Source organism: Rhizophagus irregularis, chromosome 29 (genome assembly GCF_026210795.1).
Source record: "Rhizophagus irregularis chromosome 29, complete sequence".
Taxonomy (NCBI): Eukaryota; Fungi; Glomeromycota; class Glomeromycetes; order Glomerales; family Glomeraceae; genus Rhizophagus; species Rhizophagus irregularis.
This window is the reverse complement of record NC_089457.1, coordinates 2,694,301-2,710,672: the sequence shown is the minus strand read 5'-3', so window position 1 is coordinate 2,710,672 and position 16,372 is coordinate 2,694,301. Positions and strand designations below refer to the sequence as shown.

Sequence of the window (16,372 nt, the reverse complement as noted above, 5' to 3'; positions counted from 1 at the left end):
CATCGAAAGGGCCAAAATTTGATTATCTGACGTGTGTATTATAGCTTTGGGTCCCCTAAGTTTTGAAAAGAATGTTCCAGATCACAGGAATTTTATAGATCTTGGGGATACTAACTATTCACGATAAAATATGGGAGAAACGGCAATTTTATTTTATTTGTTATTGGGAATTAATTAATCTGCGGTATATGACATCATAAATTTGTAAATATATATCACGTGAATGTGACCATGTGACGACCGTAACGTACACGAATTTAGGAATAATAAATAGCATAACATCATTGAATATCTTCAGATTTTAATTATGTTTAAACTTTTAAAAGGTTTAAATGATATTGAACCTATTGGTGGACTAGTAAGAAACTAAAAGATTAGATGATAAAAAAAAAAATTGGTCAAGTGAATTTCACATGTATTTTTTGTTTCTCAAACAAATAATTATTAATATCTAGTTATCAAACTTCATCGGTTTAGCCATCCGCAAGTTATTCATTCATAAAAACTTTCTTAACTAGATTTAAGTTTTTTTTTAATTTTTCATGCGCATATGCATATAAACAATCTACGGTTAATTATAAATAATTCTTAATTACTTATGCAAAAAAAATCATGGATCCAATGGTAAGTATTAATTGGCGTTTATTAAACCTGCCTAAAAATGAAAGGATGAAAGATGCAACTTTGTGTAGTACAATAATAAACTACAATCAACAAAAGTAAACTTTCAAAACTCTAAAAAGATAAATTGTATTCTGAAATTACAAACACAATTTGTAAGATCAGATGATGTAAACTTTTGTTCCGATAATCGATTTAACCGAGGTCAGTAAATGAAAAAGTTTCATTCTATGAAAAAATTCATGTGTATTAAAATTACTGTTAACGTATTTAGGATTAGAATAAGAACCCTTGAAATCGCCTTGTTTAGTTTTAGTAATGCTCTGACAATAAAATTTTGACAAGTCACTTACGGCTTACGCAATTCATTTACTGTCGTGAAACAAGACGTACTTTCTGCAAGGCGGTGAGCGGCGAATACCGAGGCGCTCAGGCAATTGTCGATCTGATGTGTTTTCGTCCATTTCGAATGTTTTTTTTAATACAAATTGCATCGATTTGAGTAACAATATAATGAAAGTGAAAAAAAAAAATGGAACTTATTAGTGAATACAAAGAAATGCAAAAGCAAAAGTGCAGGCGACGGCTTATGTATCATGAACAAATAGAGCATATGATCACATCCAAAGAACTAAAAACGATTATTATCAGCTGTTGTTGTAACAGATCTAGAAAGAAGAAATAAAAAAAAACACGACGTCAAAGAAAATGCCAAAAAATGGAAGAGCAAATTAGAAAAGTAGCATCAAGAATCGATTCGAAATGAAAGCGAACCATTAAAGTTGAAATTAAAGCATCAAATTCTCTTACTGATGGCATTTTAATTAACTTCAATTGTTCAGTATTAAAAAGACAAAATAACTAAAAATCTTATTCCTAATTTTTTATCTAAATGGTTAATTTTATTAATAAAAAAATTTTGTTTTTATTTATGTTTTTTTTTTACTTTCTATTTTTATTATATTTAATACATATTTATATATTTTTTAATAAAGGTATCATTTTTTTTTCCTTGTTTTCCAGAAACATATGATATATATATATATTTTTTTAAAAGTCTATAAAATTATTATAACTATCTTAAAATGATACAATGTAATTATATTTTCTTGGTATTAATTTTCCAACAATTTCATACATAATTTCAATCCCAGCAGGATGACTTTTATATTCTGAAACTAAATCTTTATATTCAGCAGTTTCTCTAACTTTATCAAAATTTAATATAATAAATTCAATAACATCATCCTTAAGATCAGGCCATTTCCAAGCTTCACTAAATAAAACATACATAACATTATTTAGTGTAAGCGTTTTATTAATCTCTATTCTAGCAAATTCCCTTAAATTTGATATTAAATATTTATCAGCAATTTTAAATATTTCTAAAGGAGTACAATTAAAATTATTATAACTTATCTCATCAGTATAAAGATATCTAAGCATTTCCCTAAATGTCGCATAAGAAATATCAGGTATATTAATAACATAATGAGAATTATTCTTATTTTTTTGTAATGATTTATTTGTTTCACTCCAACTTCCTTGAAATAACCTACGAAAATATTCTGATCGTCTTAATAATATTGATTTACGAGCGTAAATTACTCCATCTTTTACATTAAATTGTACATCATTTGATTCCCTATTATTAAATTCCTCCTCCCAAAGTTTTGAAAATTTATTTTGTTTTGGTGATGTTGTCATTGGTGAATCAATTTGATTACGTTCAAGCTTTGAATTCTTGAATGTAACTCCAATTGTTATCGGATGATTTAAATCTAATGGTTTAACAAAATTTTTCCCTAAAAAAAAAAATTGTGATTAATAAGTAAGTTTTTACAAAAAAAAAAACAAAAAACCTGACAAAATAATTAATTAATTTAGAGTTATTTACCCCATGCCCTATTTCTCACAGAATAATCATCTGTTCTTAAAGAATAAGAATTATAATAGTCGTAGCTTTTAACATATATAGTAGCAGATAAATCTGCACGTCTGTTCCAATATTTCATCGTTTGTGTCTCTTCCGGATTCGGTATAGCAATAAGATATAATAAACAATAATCCATGTTTTCCATTTCCGTCTAGATATTTTTTTTTAAAAAAAAGGAAAATGAAGGTAAGGAAAATTTATTTATATTTTGTACACAAAAAAAAAAATGGAAAAGGTTGCTTTTTAAAAAATTTCATTTATTTTACCGGATGATATTCTAACTGCCAAAAAATATTATCCCCCGTAGAAAATATCGAAGTGTATATAACTTTGTCATATCTTGTTATTGAGTAAGGAATCGAAAATTCAAAAGTAGAATTAACGGTCTGTGACGGATTTGACATGACCAGTGTAACAAAGTTTATGTTATACAGACAAAAAAATTTTTTTTTTTTTAAAAAAAAAAACCAACAAAAAATGAAGAGAGAAAAGAAATATTGAGAAATTTCGTAATAATTCGTTTAAATATAGTTTTTGGGCTAAAACTAAAAAAGTATAAAATGTAAAACTGATTCAACAATAATTTTTAAAGTTTTATAGGGCGTGAGAGGGGCTACGTTAAAATAAATATAAATTGGACTTGTACGATGTTCATGCATAGTTGCAGAATCCCTCCCACAGTTAACATATGAAAAAATTCTCACGTGATTACGTGATTATAGCTTGGAATTACCCAATAGATCATAGGTCATAGATGGTGTCGTTCTTATGATTGTAATATAAATCAGGTAATTAAGATGAATTCATATTTGCTGTAAGAGAAAATTTGCTTTGTGAATAAGTGACACGCCGGAGATTTCTCTTTTCTGATTTGAACACAGACTCGAAATTACCGTAATAGGAATTTAAATTTAATATAAAAGATGAGAGTAAATTTAGTTTTTTAATTTAAATTCCCATTTCTTCCATTTCTTCTCTTCTATTTTTTATTCTTTTATTCTTTTTTTTTTTTAACTTCTAATATTTAGAACTTACTCTCATAGTAAAAAAAATAAACTTGGATACTATTATTATAATGATGACGCGTGGAAGTTCAATAACGCAAGATTTTAAAGACATGATCGACAACCCGCAGTATAGCGATATAGAAATTTTTTGCGAAGATGGCGCGACACTTTATGGAAGTAGAGCAATTTTAGCGGCAAGATCAGAAGTTTTTAATGGATTACTTTTTAATGGAATGAAAGAAACTTTTCAAAGACAAATTTCTTTTCCTGAAATTAAATCATGCGCGATGAAAATCATTTTAGAATTTTTATATACAGGATCTGTTGAAGAAATTGTATTTGATAAAGATAATTTGGTTGAAACAAATCTAGCGGCTGATTATTTTCAATTACCTGATTTGCAAAAATTAATTATTGAAAATCTTAAAGAGTCATTTGAAGAACAAGAAATAGAAAATGAAAGTACCGTTAATAATTCACCAGAATTATTATCAGTAATGATTTCAAAAATACCATTTCACGAAATTGAATTGATAGAAGAAAGGAGCGTAAATGATCAATTACTTAATTTTCTTGCTGATTCTGTGGCAAGGATTCATTTTGATGATATTTCATTATCCAAATTTTCTATTCAAGCTTTAAAATATGTTTTAGCTTATACTTATAATTTTAATAAATCATTTTCCACTCCAGAATATTTAGTATTTCGATTTGCCGCTTTATTGGCTGCACATAATATCGATCTTGACACGTATAATACGCTTGATGCTATATTACCGGATTTAGATGATATTGAAGAATATGTGGAAGGAGAACTTGAATTTAATAGTAAATGTGAATTTAATAGAATACGTCCAAAAATTTATCAATTTTTACTTCCTATTATCAAATACATTGATTTTCGTAGAATTGACGGAAAAATTTTATCAAAAATTATTGAACCATTAGGAATAATTCCGAATACTATTATAATTGACGCGTATAGATATTACTCGACAAATAAAAAGAGTCTTCCAGCAACTCGTGGAATGGTAAAACTTTATTGGGATGAAGGAGAATGTGGTGGTCATATTTATGTTATATGTAGAGGATCAGTTGCAACAACAAATCATCAATATTATGAGAATATTAAAGCAAATTTTGTTATATCTAATAATGGTACTTATGAATGGGATGTTTTTATTGAAGAAATTGGTCAATTGGAAATTTGTGTTGGAGTTCACGCAAATTCAAAATTTAATTATGATCTCTTTGGTGGATGTCAAAAAAATACTTGGTTACTCTCTTCAGCTGGTATGTTATATTCTCATACTGGAAATATTATTATGGGTTTCAAGTTTGGTAAAGGTGATAGAATCACTTTACAATTAAATATGGATAAACATACTCTCGTATTCTCTTTTAATGGACAAAAACTTTTTATTACCGAGTTAAAAAAGAAATCGAAATATTATCCCATAATCTCTCTAAATCATCCTGCTAGGGTTAGGCTTTTCCCTCTTTTAAAATATGTTTAAAAAGGAAATAGTGGAAAAAGTAGGTGAAATTTTAAACCTGTACTTTATTTTTCTGAGCAATTACCGCGAAATAAAGGTTTGTTAGCTGGCTAATCTTTCATTGAATTACTGTATTCTTGAACAACTAAACAACCGCCAAATTTTCTATCTAAACTCTTTTAGTTAAGTAAAACAATAATAAATTACTTATTCATATGTAATTTATACGTAATTTATACGTAATTTATACGTAACAAGAAAAGAAATTTCAATTTGCTTCTTAAAAAAATTTTTTACAAATTTTATAATAACAGATAATTAGTTAAATTTTTAAAATTAATTACAAAAATCGATAGGAACATGATTTTTTTTTCTTTAAATAAAAAATACTATTAATTCCCAAAATTACTGACCGACCAACTTACACCTCATTGTGTTGCCTTGCTTTGTCAGCTAAATAATTTCTAATATTAGTTGTTATCTAATTAAGGTTATATAATATTCTATGAACATTTGCATCATTTGCATTCAATTTGATACTACAATAAATAAATTAGAAATTTGGATTACGGATATTTTTCTATTAGTTGAATTAAACTAATTGTTAATTATTTATTTAAAACAAATGTTTCTTAGAAGACAATATACTATAGATCAGAGATCTGTCATAGACCGATTAAAAAAAACCTTTGATCGTTACACATTGATAAAAAAAAAAGTCACAAATACATGATGCGGAAGGAAGATATTCGTTTTTTTATCGAAAAGGTTTTTTGGCTTTTAATACCAATAATTATAGATAATTTTCTTAGTTGATTCGCCTCCTTTGTTTCTTTAAATTCAAACAGACTCAAATTCTGGATTGATTCAATATTAAAATATGAGATTAATTTATTTATACATCGTGCGTCTTTTTTTCTATGAATGATCTTTATTATAAATAAAATAACAGGTTTGTTTAATTACTGTATATATTAATAAATCTCTTACATATTTCACCATGTGAATAATTTTATGGGATTGGGAAGTTTTTTTCAAATTTGATATAAGTCTAATTTTGGATCGATTAAAAAATAAAAGCCAATGTGGGGTAAAACTCTTTCATAGCAAAAAAATGTTTTTACTAGCAATCGATATTCGATATATCGATATATTAAAAAAACTCGATATAATGATAAAATTTTATTTTCCCACAAATACATATAACAATATCCTTTAGATTTTCATATCTGACATCAGTGACATGTCGTTATATCATAGAGGAACTCCACTTTATCCCTATCAAATTTCTCCTGGTCATACAAATATGATTGGTCCAATTGTACGTTATTTATTTCGCTTCTGTGCTAACAGTATACTAATAAAACAAAACCAAGTTAATAAATCTATTATTTTTTTAAAAAAATTGAGCAATATTATGAAAAATGTATATCCAGAATCCAGAAAACGTTCAAAGTCGTCCCGAATATGTCCCAAATATGTACCAAAAATGACCTGAAAATGTTTGAACACAAATTCCGGATGTTTTGACAATTTTTGACTTATTAAATGAATATTAGTAAAAATTTTTTATTTATATTTATTCGTCTATGTTCTATATAAACAGTGTATATTATACAGCAATTTATTTAGTAATTTATTTTATATATTACAAATATTTGCCATCCAAAACCTGCGGTAATTTTAATAACGGTCATGAATTTTAGTAAAAAGAACTGCGTGTACAGGATCCTGGTTTTACATCCTTTACCATTGCCTCGATTTCTTCAATAGGAGCACGTTGGAAAATAATGTCTCGAAATTTGAAAATAACTTTCTACACATCAACAATTTGGAATTTAAAGCAATCATCTAAAGAATTACGTACTAATCAGAACAGATAATACCATATACGTAGCATGAATCATGTCAGAGTGCGGAAGAATTATAGAAATTATACCTAACTAAGTAGATATTCCTCTAAGGTCCAAGCTGAACACATACTGGAATTCAAACGCGATCACAGATTAAGTTCTCGATTAAAAACTAATCAGAATGGCTGGAGATTGAATCCAACAATATTTTAATTTATCAACAAATTATGGGATCCTTTTGATTGCAGGTTGGATCAAAAGTGTAGTCCAAAAATTATCATCCAAAGACATGAGAGTCTCCCCCTTTCCGCCTTTTTATGTCAATGTCGAATATTGCCGATGTAACAAACATTCTAGCTCTTAGACAATTAGTCCAGCAATAGTGTTTATTAATACTCTTATCAACATGGGATTATTAAAAGGATGCCTGAAGTGCTGGATACATTAGCGCAGTAAGCACGTCATTGATTTACTCTGTGACTGCACCGATTTTCGAGTCAGTCCGGACTCCGGAGCAGCGATCAACAGCTCGGAATATTTGTTGCTAAAGTCACGGCAGATCTGTGCGACGGACGAATTTTTCACATATACTCTCACTTGGTATTTTTTTTTGTGCTCGTCCTCATATACTGCACTTTGCACCAATAAAATTTCGCAAAAAAATACTATATAAGCCGAAATGTCTATCACGTTACTCTATCTCATCAAAGAAACATGACTGCAAATGCTTTCGCTGTCGATATTGATAGGAAAAGTTGGTTAGCCACCACAAGGAAGCTATAAAGGCAAAAAAAGCACCAGAGTTCGACAATTTTCTTGCAGACAAGCTCAAAGCTGTGTAAGGTGGAAATTGCTGGCGATCATAACGATCAGTCGAGGAATCTCTCACCTCAAGACAACGATGAACTCTTTGCCATAAGAAAAATTTCGAAGTACTTCTTGTCTCACCAGGTGAAGAGTGTATTCATGTCATAGTTTCGAATGAGGTATTGGAAATAAGGGAACAATTGTCTCATTGCAGGCATTACTCAACGAGTCTGTTCATGGTAAGAATTATTCTTGACAAAATTTCGGCAGGGGCACCGGCTGAAAATTTTTAGGTTATTAAGCAAGATAATAGCTCACTGAAGGTCAAACTACTGTCCTATTGCTGCATTACAGAGTTTGACGTCGTTGTGGGCCCAAACCGAAGTGGGTGGTGAATACGACTCTCGAATGCCTCAAAGATCCCATGCGTGAAATGTATAAACCTTCTGCACTTGAAAATGATGGAGTAGTGCTCAGCTTCATGAACGACGGAGGGAGATTTTCACCTAGGAACGATATCTTATTCCGAGTTATTGCAGTTGTTAATATCAAAAAACAACCTTAAGTTCACCGTGTTTATTGAGACGCCATCAAAACTATTTAACGAATGGACCTTTCCGAAAAGTGTGTGTACCCTATGTGCTTAGCGATGACTAGAGTTATCCCGTTTTTTCGTGTGGATGTGTCGACAACAAGAATGAGAAATATAAAAGAAGCGCTACGTAAACTTTTTGACGAATTGGAGACTCGCGCTGCAACAACTCTTATCGACATATACTATGAGGCCACCAAGAGCATTTATTCTTATACTTATCTACTTACCCGTTTAAAGATCAAGTAGATTGAAGGAAGAAATGGGCGTGGAAATCTTGATTATGGAATCGAATCGCGTACGTCCGGGATAATTATCGGGTCAAAAAAGATGATTTTAAGCAGTGAAAAACAATCTATAGTTTTATTATTATTTATACAATATATTATTATTATGAGGAGACTTACAAATACAAACAAGAGCGGTTGATGATCAATACTTTACACTCTTAAATGAAGATAAACTACCAATATAACACTTTCTTTAGTTTGAGATAATATGCCAAGAGTAACTGAAAGGTAGTCTATGTGGACGTAAAACAAAATTCAAGTAATTTATCAAAATTGTCCGAATATTAGATATCTTAATCCCCTTATTTTAGTTATTTTACTAGTAAATAAGATGGGGATTACACCTCTATTATTTCTTTAAAATTCAAAAATAGCTGGTTTCGCACAAGCTACCGTACAGTTGGAATTATCATTGAGTGGTCGTAAGCGCAAAGCAAACGAAATGGATGAACATAGATTTGATTTTTTATCAATGGGTTCCTAACATGACGCGAATTTAAGCAGAATATTACATATAAGATCACAAATTGAAACAAATACTACTAAACTACCATCGCTAAAATAGTCTAACCGGTGGATACATACTAGGAAGAAGGCCTGATGTGAAAAATACGTGCTACAAAGCAAAAACCCCACGGCATGGGGATTGTAACTGACGTTTAAGTTGTATTTGTTGCGTACGAAGTTGTGGGTATGAAAGACATGGCGGAAAAAATACTTGGTCATATAATCTGGTTGTTGGAGGAGTCGCAAAAGGTGGACTCTGCTCTTCTCGACTTGGACAAGGGGAGGAAAATAAAAAGGGTAAAGTCATCGAGTAATCTTACGGAAAAATCAGATACTGTAGATATTTCTTAGCGTAATAATTTTATCATGTATAGTCCCTAACTATTGTATTTATTTACTTCGCACTTCGCTTACCTGTATAATGGCAAATTTGTATTTATTTTTATCTGTATTAATAAAAAATGATCATATACACGAAAACAAGCACACACTTTTAAAGATTTAAAGTAAATTGTTTATTATATTTTTAATAACACATGATAAAGAAGTCGGTTTGCTATGTAAAATGAAGATGTTTAAAGGGAGAAATAAAGCATAAAATATGACTGTCAACTTTTTAAAAAATGACAAAGTATTAATGACAAATTAACTTTAGAATATTGCGCGTAAAATAGAGATGGTGAATGTCTTCCCAAAAAATATGACTATAGTAAGTAAGGCCCAATGCTTTGGAAATGTGCGCAAGACTTGTATAAAGAATGAAAAAACATGGTGTCCGTGGTTTGCAGTTGAGAATCGTCGTATTCGAACAATTGAAGATGTGAAGAAGTTTGCAGAAAGAAAGGAGCCTTTACCTTACAACTGAGTAAGTTAATGGACGGGATCCTCTTGAATGGCAATGTAAAGAAGGCCATGAATGGAACTGTGTTCTGATGCAATTGATGTGTAATAAGGGCAATAAATGGGTTGCCAATTCTAAATATAAAACTTGGTGTCCATATTGATTAAAATAAACATGAAAATCTATGTAGTGAAGTCATAGCTAATATTCTTGGCCCATCTTCCAGTATCCGCCAACCAGACTTCTTAAAAACGTCTAAACATCCTCAAGGACTAGAACTTGTCATCTACTACTCATAGTATGGAATTGCTATAGAAGTACAAGGTAAAAACATGAGCAACATATAAAACATTTTCACAAAAATGAGTTGATCAGCTCAAAAAAGAACTTTGCGAAGGGAATTGAATCGTTTAAAATATGTCTGGTATTACGATCTATACATAGTAATTCCAAATCATCATCGAGAGTTGTTGCCTCATTGATGATATCACTTTAAAGTTTAAATGAAATTATGACGCGCGAAACTGAATTATATAGTAATTATTTGATTAAACAAATATCGAACAACGAATTATGATTCACAACTATATTTAGGTTTCAATTATTTTCATCAGATTATTTATCATTTCATCAATTAAACGCCGATCTGCTATACCATTATTATATATAATATATAGTGCGCTGATTGTTCAATCATTCTCTCTCTTTCGTTCAAAACTTCAAACTCAAATCTTTTAAGTCCTTTTGATATCGTCCGTAATAAAGTATTTATTCTTTTTTCAAAAAGTTTGGTGCATATTTTATATTTGTATACTGATTTCATTAATAATAGTTCAGCAACGAAAAGTAAAAAAAAAAACTCACAAAAAAGCGTGGGATATATTATTTTTATGATTATTTATATTTTAATATTTGACATTTTTTTCAAGATCCGAATATTGCTGAAATTATTCTTCGTGAAATAAAAATCAATAACGAGATGCCATTGCTAATTTTCGATTGGAATAATGATGGATTTAATGATGTTGAAACTTCTCCTGGCTGTCGTAACGGGGTTGCTGGTCAAACGAAAGAAGCAATTATTGCAAGTTTAACCGAGAGCGGCGCCGTTAACCATGATAATATATTGTTCTATTTCTCAGATGGCGCGGCTATTGGCACTTGGATTGAAAACTTAAAAGGAACTTTAGCATGGTACATATTTTTTATGTTTTTGAGTTCTTTTTTTTTCCTGGTTCATCATCCTTATTTTATATTTGCTAAAGGGCTAAAAATCAAGCCGGCGTTCCAAACATCTGCAGAAGTGTGTTAAGGATCAACAAAATCCAAGAATCAACAGCAGAAGCTGATGTTGAAGATTACACTTCATACTTAATGTAAAATTAAATTTAAATTTTTTTTATCATTCAAATAGTTAACTAGGGTTTAATCACCGTCTTTAAATAAAAAATAAAATTTAAATTTTATTGTTCAAATTGTTAATTTTTCGTATCGCTGTTCATTACACAATTGTAGAAACAGTTTTTTATTTAATTTGTTCTCGTGAATATTAATAGTTCTCTTTTTAATCTGTTACTTGTATTATCAGTTGATCTATGAATTATGAAATGGTAATTTGGTTATAATCAGATTATATTCGGAATATTCATATTATGTCATAACCTATCCCAAGTGCTATACCACTAATATAATTTATATTAAATAGTGGTATACCACTTTGGCCACCTAACAAAATCTAACTACTGGATTTTCCCTCCGCAATGTCATAATGATTTGTTTGATAAGTAAATAAGTAATGGACCGATGGATAAGAAAATTCAAATAAAAGATTATTACATTTAGAAGGATTCCGAAATAGTTTACTCTCTATTGCTTTGAAAAATGGTCTTTAGCGTGAAACCAATAGATACTAATAAGCTGTCTATTTTAATTTATCGAAAATATTGAAAAAAAATAATTAATTTAAAATATGAATATATCCTTATGATATTTTTAAGATAAAAAATTTCAGACTTGCCAAAAAAAAAAATATTCTTATACAGTTAATGAATATAATAAATATTCTTTCATTACAATATTTCGTATCAAACGTATGAACGTATCGAAGATCAAAATATAATTAAAATTTGTCATTTTTTTAATTATTTGATCAACATTATACTTGCAGATATTGATTAGTTTATTGATTATTCATAAATTATCTGTTATTATGTAATTATGTAAACGTCAATGCTTTTATTTACTACAGTACATACATATTAATTAATACACAAAAAAACTCTACACATATTATATTCTGATATTATTACATATATTTTTATCTTTTATTACACATATTTTTTTTTTAATATGATAAACCCAGTTTTATTTAAAAAAAAAAGGAATTATTAATTTTTTTTTAAAAAATAAAAAATTTCGTACTAAAATTAAAATCTATTACTATATATATTTATAAGAGACACTTTTACTGACACCTTTACTATTTGTACTTTTAACCCATTGCTCCCATTTTTTAAATGGTACAGATTTAGGATCAAATTTATCAAAAATAGTATCACTATAACTTGAAGTACCATCATCATTAAGTTTTCTTGTAGCACCCCAAGTAAAATCATCAAAATTCCAAAAAGAGTATAAAGGTAAAATTATATACCAAATAGGAACCGAAAATAGGTAAATAAAAAACCACATTACAATGATTGGATCAAAAGAAGTAAAGATTGCTAATATTAATTGTAAAGAGAATGATATAGCAGAAAAAATTACTGCTGTTTGAAAAGGAAAACCGGCAACTAAGCCTATAAATGTATATAAAACGTACAGTAATGCAAATGGGGACGTAAAAGTACCAATTATATCTAAGAATACTGAAAATTGCATTGAAAAACAGAATCGACCAGGTAATTCGGATGTTACTAATAATTCAAACATGTTATGTATCGTTCCATTAATCCATCTACGTCTTTGTGATACTAATACTTTAAATTCCGCTGGCGCTATTGTTTCACATATTGCCGATGGACAATATGCCGTTTTACGTTTTGGGAATGCTCTTAACATTAATGTGGTAAGGTAACGATCCTCTCCTAATAATAATAAATTCTGTTGATGAAGGGTTGTCACCTCATTTGTACTATAATTCATCATTATATTCTCATCTACTAGAATTGGTACGCGATTCCCATCATAATTATATGCGAATACTCTGTACATACAAAAACATCCGGGTAAACACGTGACGCTCGCGAATACGGCTTCAAATGATTTTCCCAAATGATGAGATAGATAATATTCAAAGACCTGAATTTTTTAAAACAAAAAAAAAATTAATATTCAAATATTAAAACATATTTTTTTTAATAATCAATTTAAAAATAAAAATTAATAATAATCATACCTGAATCAAAGTTACCCAATTTTCTGTTTTGTTTAATATTCTGGTTTCACCACAAAGACCAGTGACGGAAGGATCATTAAGCATATAATTAACCATATTACTTACACTATCTTCTTTAACGATAGTATCTGCATCAACCATCATTACAAATTCACATTTATCGATGGTCCTTTGAGTTAATTTACGATATTTTTCAAAAATATCAAATTCTAATGGTGACATTTTACCATTATTAAAAGCATGATGTAACATCTGCATTAAAACTAATTGTGAATCTCTTTTTCCTCTATTACCAGCTTTAGGATAATTTCTTTCTTCTTGATTCCCTACTTTAACGATTAATAACGTTGGAATATTTCTATTTTGATATTGATAATGTCCTATATATACTTTTGCCATATTATGCCTCTTCGTTCCTTCTCCTATTGATAAATAACTTTTTGCTCTTACATTATCAAAATTTTCATTATAAGGTACTATGAAATCTAATAAAATGTCTGGAGTTGATTTATCATTCCCACTACCAGTAATGTTCCCATCAGCTATAATGAATAATATTTTATTTTGATCTGGATAATCAGTGGCTACCAAAGAATCAAATGAAGCTTTCATAGATTCATAACCTTCAGAATAACATGGAACCATAATAATTACATCCTTTACATTATCAGTAGTAATAACTTTTTTAACTAATTTTTTTGCAATAAGATTATCAAATGCTAAAGCAGAAATTAATTTCATTATAACAGCTCCTGTTGAAATACTTGATACTACAATAACAGCCATTGTAACTGAAGCGCATCCATATGTTACTCCTTCAACAGCTCCAACTTGAAAATGTTCAAAACATTTCATAATTTCCTTTTGATTATTATCTTTAATATTTGATAAATCTGAAGTTACATCTTTACCAATTAAACTTTCTAAAAATGACTTTGTAAATTCATCATCACCTAACCATCTATTTGTATTAGTTTCTGATAAATAATTAGTTAAATCAAATACTCTTCCTTTATGAGCAAATAATTTTCTAAATTGTGTATTTTTTATTTCGTCCCATGAAATTGAAACTAACCTATTTATGAATAATGATTCTAATGTTCTAAATGAATTTGTTGATGTATGACAGTGATATCTATTATCTGAATCTATTCTACATGATAATCCATTTACAGTTGAATTTTTATTACATCCAATAGCTTGATCATTTACAGGAAATAATTCTCCAACATCTTTTCCATAATATTGATCAATAATTGGTTCCAAAGAAGCATCATCAAATGGAATTATTGGTCTATGACCACCAGAATTAAAAAAATCTCCAACATTATATATTCTACCACGTACGATCATAACTTTTTTATTTACACCCCAAAATTCATCAACAAGAGGGAGTGGAATTGGAGGAGCAGTTGGTGAACATGATAAAGAAACAAAACCAAATGTTATAAATGCCATAAATATTGTAATCAGTAATGCTATAAAGCATAAAGTAAATTTTTCTCTCCAAGCTTGTCTTACTCTCTTATCATTCATATTACCATATTTTATGAGGAATCGATCAAGAATAAAAAAAGTTGTTATCCATGATATATAAACCCACCAAGTATTTCCTTCTCTTGGTAACATTTCAGTTCTTAACCTTGAAGCTGTACTGATTCTTCTACTATCATGATTTCCATTTCCAAGAAAATGGGTGTCTCTTTTTCTAACATTTATAATTTCTTCGTCATAATTATATGTTACCATATTTGAATGATAAACGAACTTGTCGATCATTTCGGCTATATGAAAATGTCCTGCATCTTTTGCAAATATAGATGCTGTCTTGTTATCACTTGTCTTTAAGTTTTTATTGGCATTTGCGATCAATAATTGTTTGCAAATATTTGCTCTTCCTGCGTAAGCTGCCAACATCAAAGGTGTCCATCCAAGCTAATCACGTGACACAAAAAAAATTTTTTTAATTAGTAATTAGTAACTTTTTTTTTAAAAAAAAAATAAAAAAAAAAAAATTCAAAACTTTTTCTATATACCTTATCTGCTATATTAACGTCAGCACCATTTTTTAACAATAATTCAACAATCAATGGTTGACCTTCGTGAGCAGCAAACGATAATGCTGTTTTACATAAATTATCCTGATAATTTATGTTTACATCACCTTTTTCTAATAATGCTTTTACAGTATCATTATGTCCATTATATGATGACACTATTAATGGAGTCACATTTTCATTATTATATATATTTGGATTTGCGTTATTTCTAAGTAATAATTTTACTATTTTTGCATTCCCTAATGCTGACGCGAGGAATAAAGCGGTTTCTCCGAAATTATCTATGTATGAGAGAGAGAGAGAGAGAGAGAGAGAGAGAGAGAGAAATTGTTTAGGTATATTTCACTAAAAAAAAAAAAAAATCCAGAGAGATGCTATAAAAGGTAATGGTCAAAAATAAAAACAATTTACCTTGTAAATTTATATCGATATTATTATCAGTTAATAAATATTTAACAATATCATAACAATCCAAAGAACTAGCAATCATCAAAGCATTCTTATTATCTCCTTCTTTTTCACTTAAAGGTTTATTTACATCAAAATTGACAATATCAGTTAATATTGCAGTTAATTCTTTAACATCATTTTGTATTATTACATCGTAAATTGTTCTTCGAATATCTTCATCTGTTGTCGAAGGAACTACTGTAGAAGAGACTGACTCTGCTGTTGTTATCTCGTCTGTTTGCATAGTTACGATGATGATACGATGATTATAATGATGACGATGCGGATATGAATTTAATGTGTATGTATGTATTTAAAGGAAAGAAAAAAAAATGGAGTTTTTATTGATTTATTGATTTATTTATTTATTTTTTTTTTATCACGAGGAAATAATTATTTTTTTTAGAAAAAAAAACCTCATATTTATATTTTCACTAACGTAAATTATAATTTATTAAATATTTAGATTTACATTTTAATCGATCGTATACGGATTCTTTTTAAAGATTATAACT

The 16,372-nt window shown here is 28.8% G+C and overlaps 4 protein-coding genes across 4 annotated transcripts; 2 read left to right on the top strand and 2 right to left on the bottom strand.

Moving 5' to 3' along the window:
- Positions 1 to 1,183: 1,183 nt before the first annotated feature.
- Positions 1,184 to 2,961, bottom strand: OCT59_019934 (uncharacterized protein; the record flags this gene model as incomplete). The annotated part of the gene is made up of 3 exons (XM_025317482.2): positions 1,184 to 2,426; positions 2,519 to 2,708; positions 2,824 to 2,961. 3 exons carry the CDS (start codon positions 2,959 to 2,961, stop codon positions 1,702 to 1,704), a joined length of 1,053 nt encoding a protein of 350 aa, XP_025178191.2. The 3' UTR covers positions 1,184 to 1,701.
- A 671-nt stretch (positions 2,962 to 3,632) lies between these two features.
- OCT59_019933 (uncharacterized protein) lies at positions 3,633 to 5,174 on the top strand (the record flags this gene model as incomplete). Its single annotated transcript, XM_025317481.2, has 1 exon — positions 3,633 to 5,174. One exon carries the CDS (start codon positions 3,633 to 3,635, stop codon positions 5,079 to 5,081), a length of 1,449 nt encoding a protein of 482 aa, XP_025178190.2. The 3' UTR covers positions 5,082 to 5,174.
- A 5,755-nt stretch (positions 5,175 to 10,929) lies between these two features.
- Positions 10,930 to 11,330, top strand: OCT59_019932 (uncharacterized protein; the record flags this gene model as incomplete). Its single annotated transcript, XM_025310833.1, has 2 exons — positions 10,930 to 11,144; positions 11,216 to 11,330. 2 exons carry the CDS (start codon positions 10,930 to 10,932, stop codon positions 11,328 to 11,330), a joined length of 330 nt encoding a protein of 109 aa, XP_025178188.1.
- A 1,059-nt stretch (positions 11,331 to 12,389) lies between these two features.
- Positions 12,390 to 16,101, bottom strand: OCT59_019931 (uncharacterized protein; the record flags this gene model as incomplete). Its single annotated transcript, XM_025309301.2, has 4 exons — positions 12,390 to 13,250; positions 13,348 to 15,282; positions 15,384 to 15,688; positions 15,819 to 16,101. 4 exons carry the CDS (start codon positions 16,099 to 16,101, stop codon positions 12,390 to 12,392), a joined length of 3,384 nt encoding a protein of 1,127 aa, XP_025178187.2.
- Between the last annotated feature and the right edge of the window lie 271 nt (positions 16,102 to 16,372).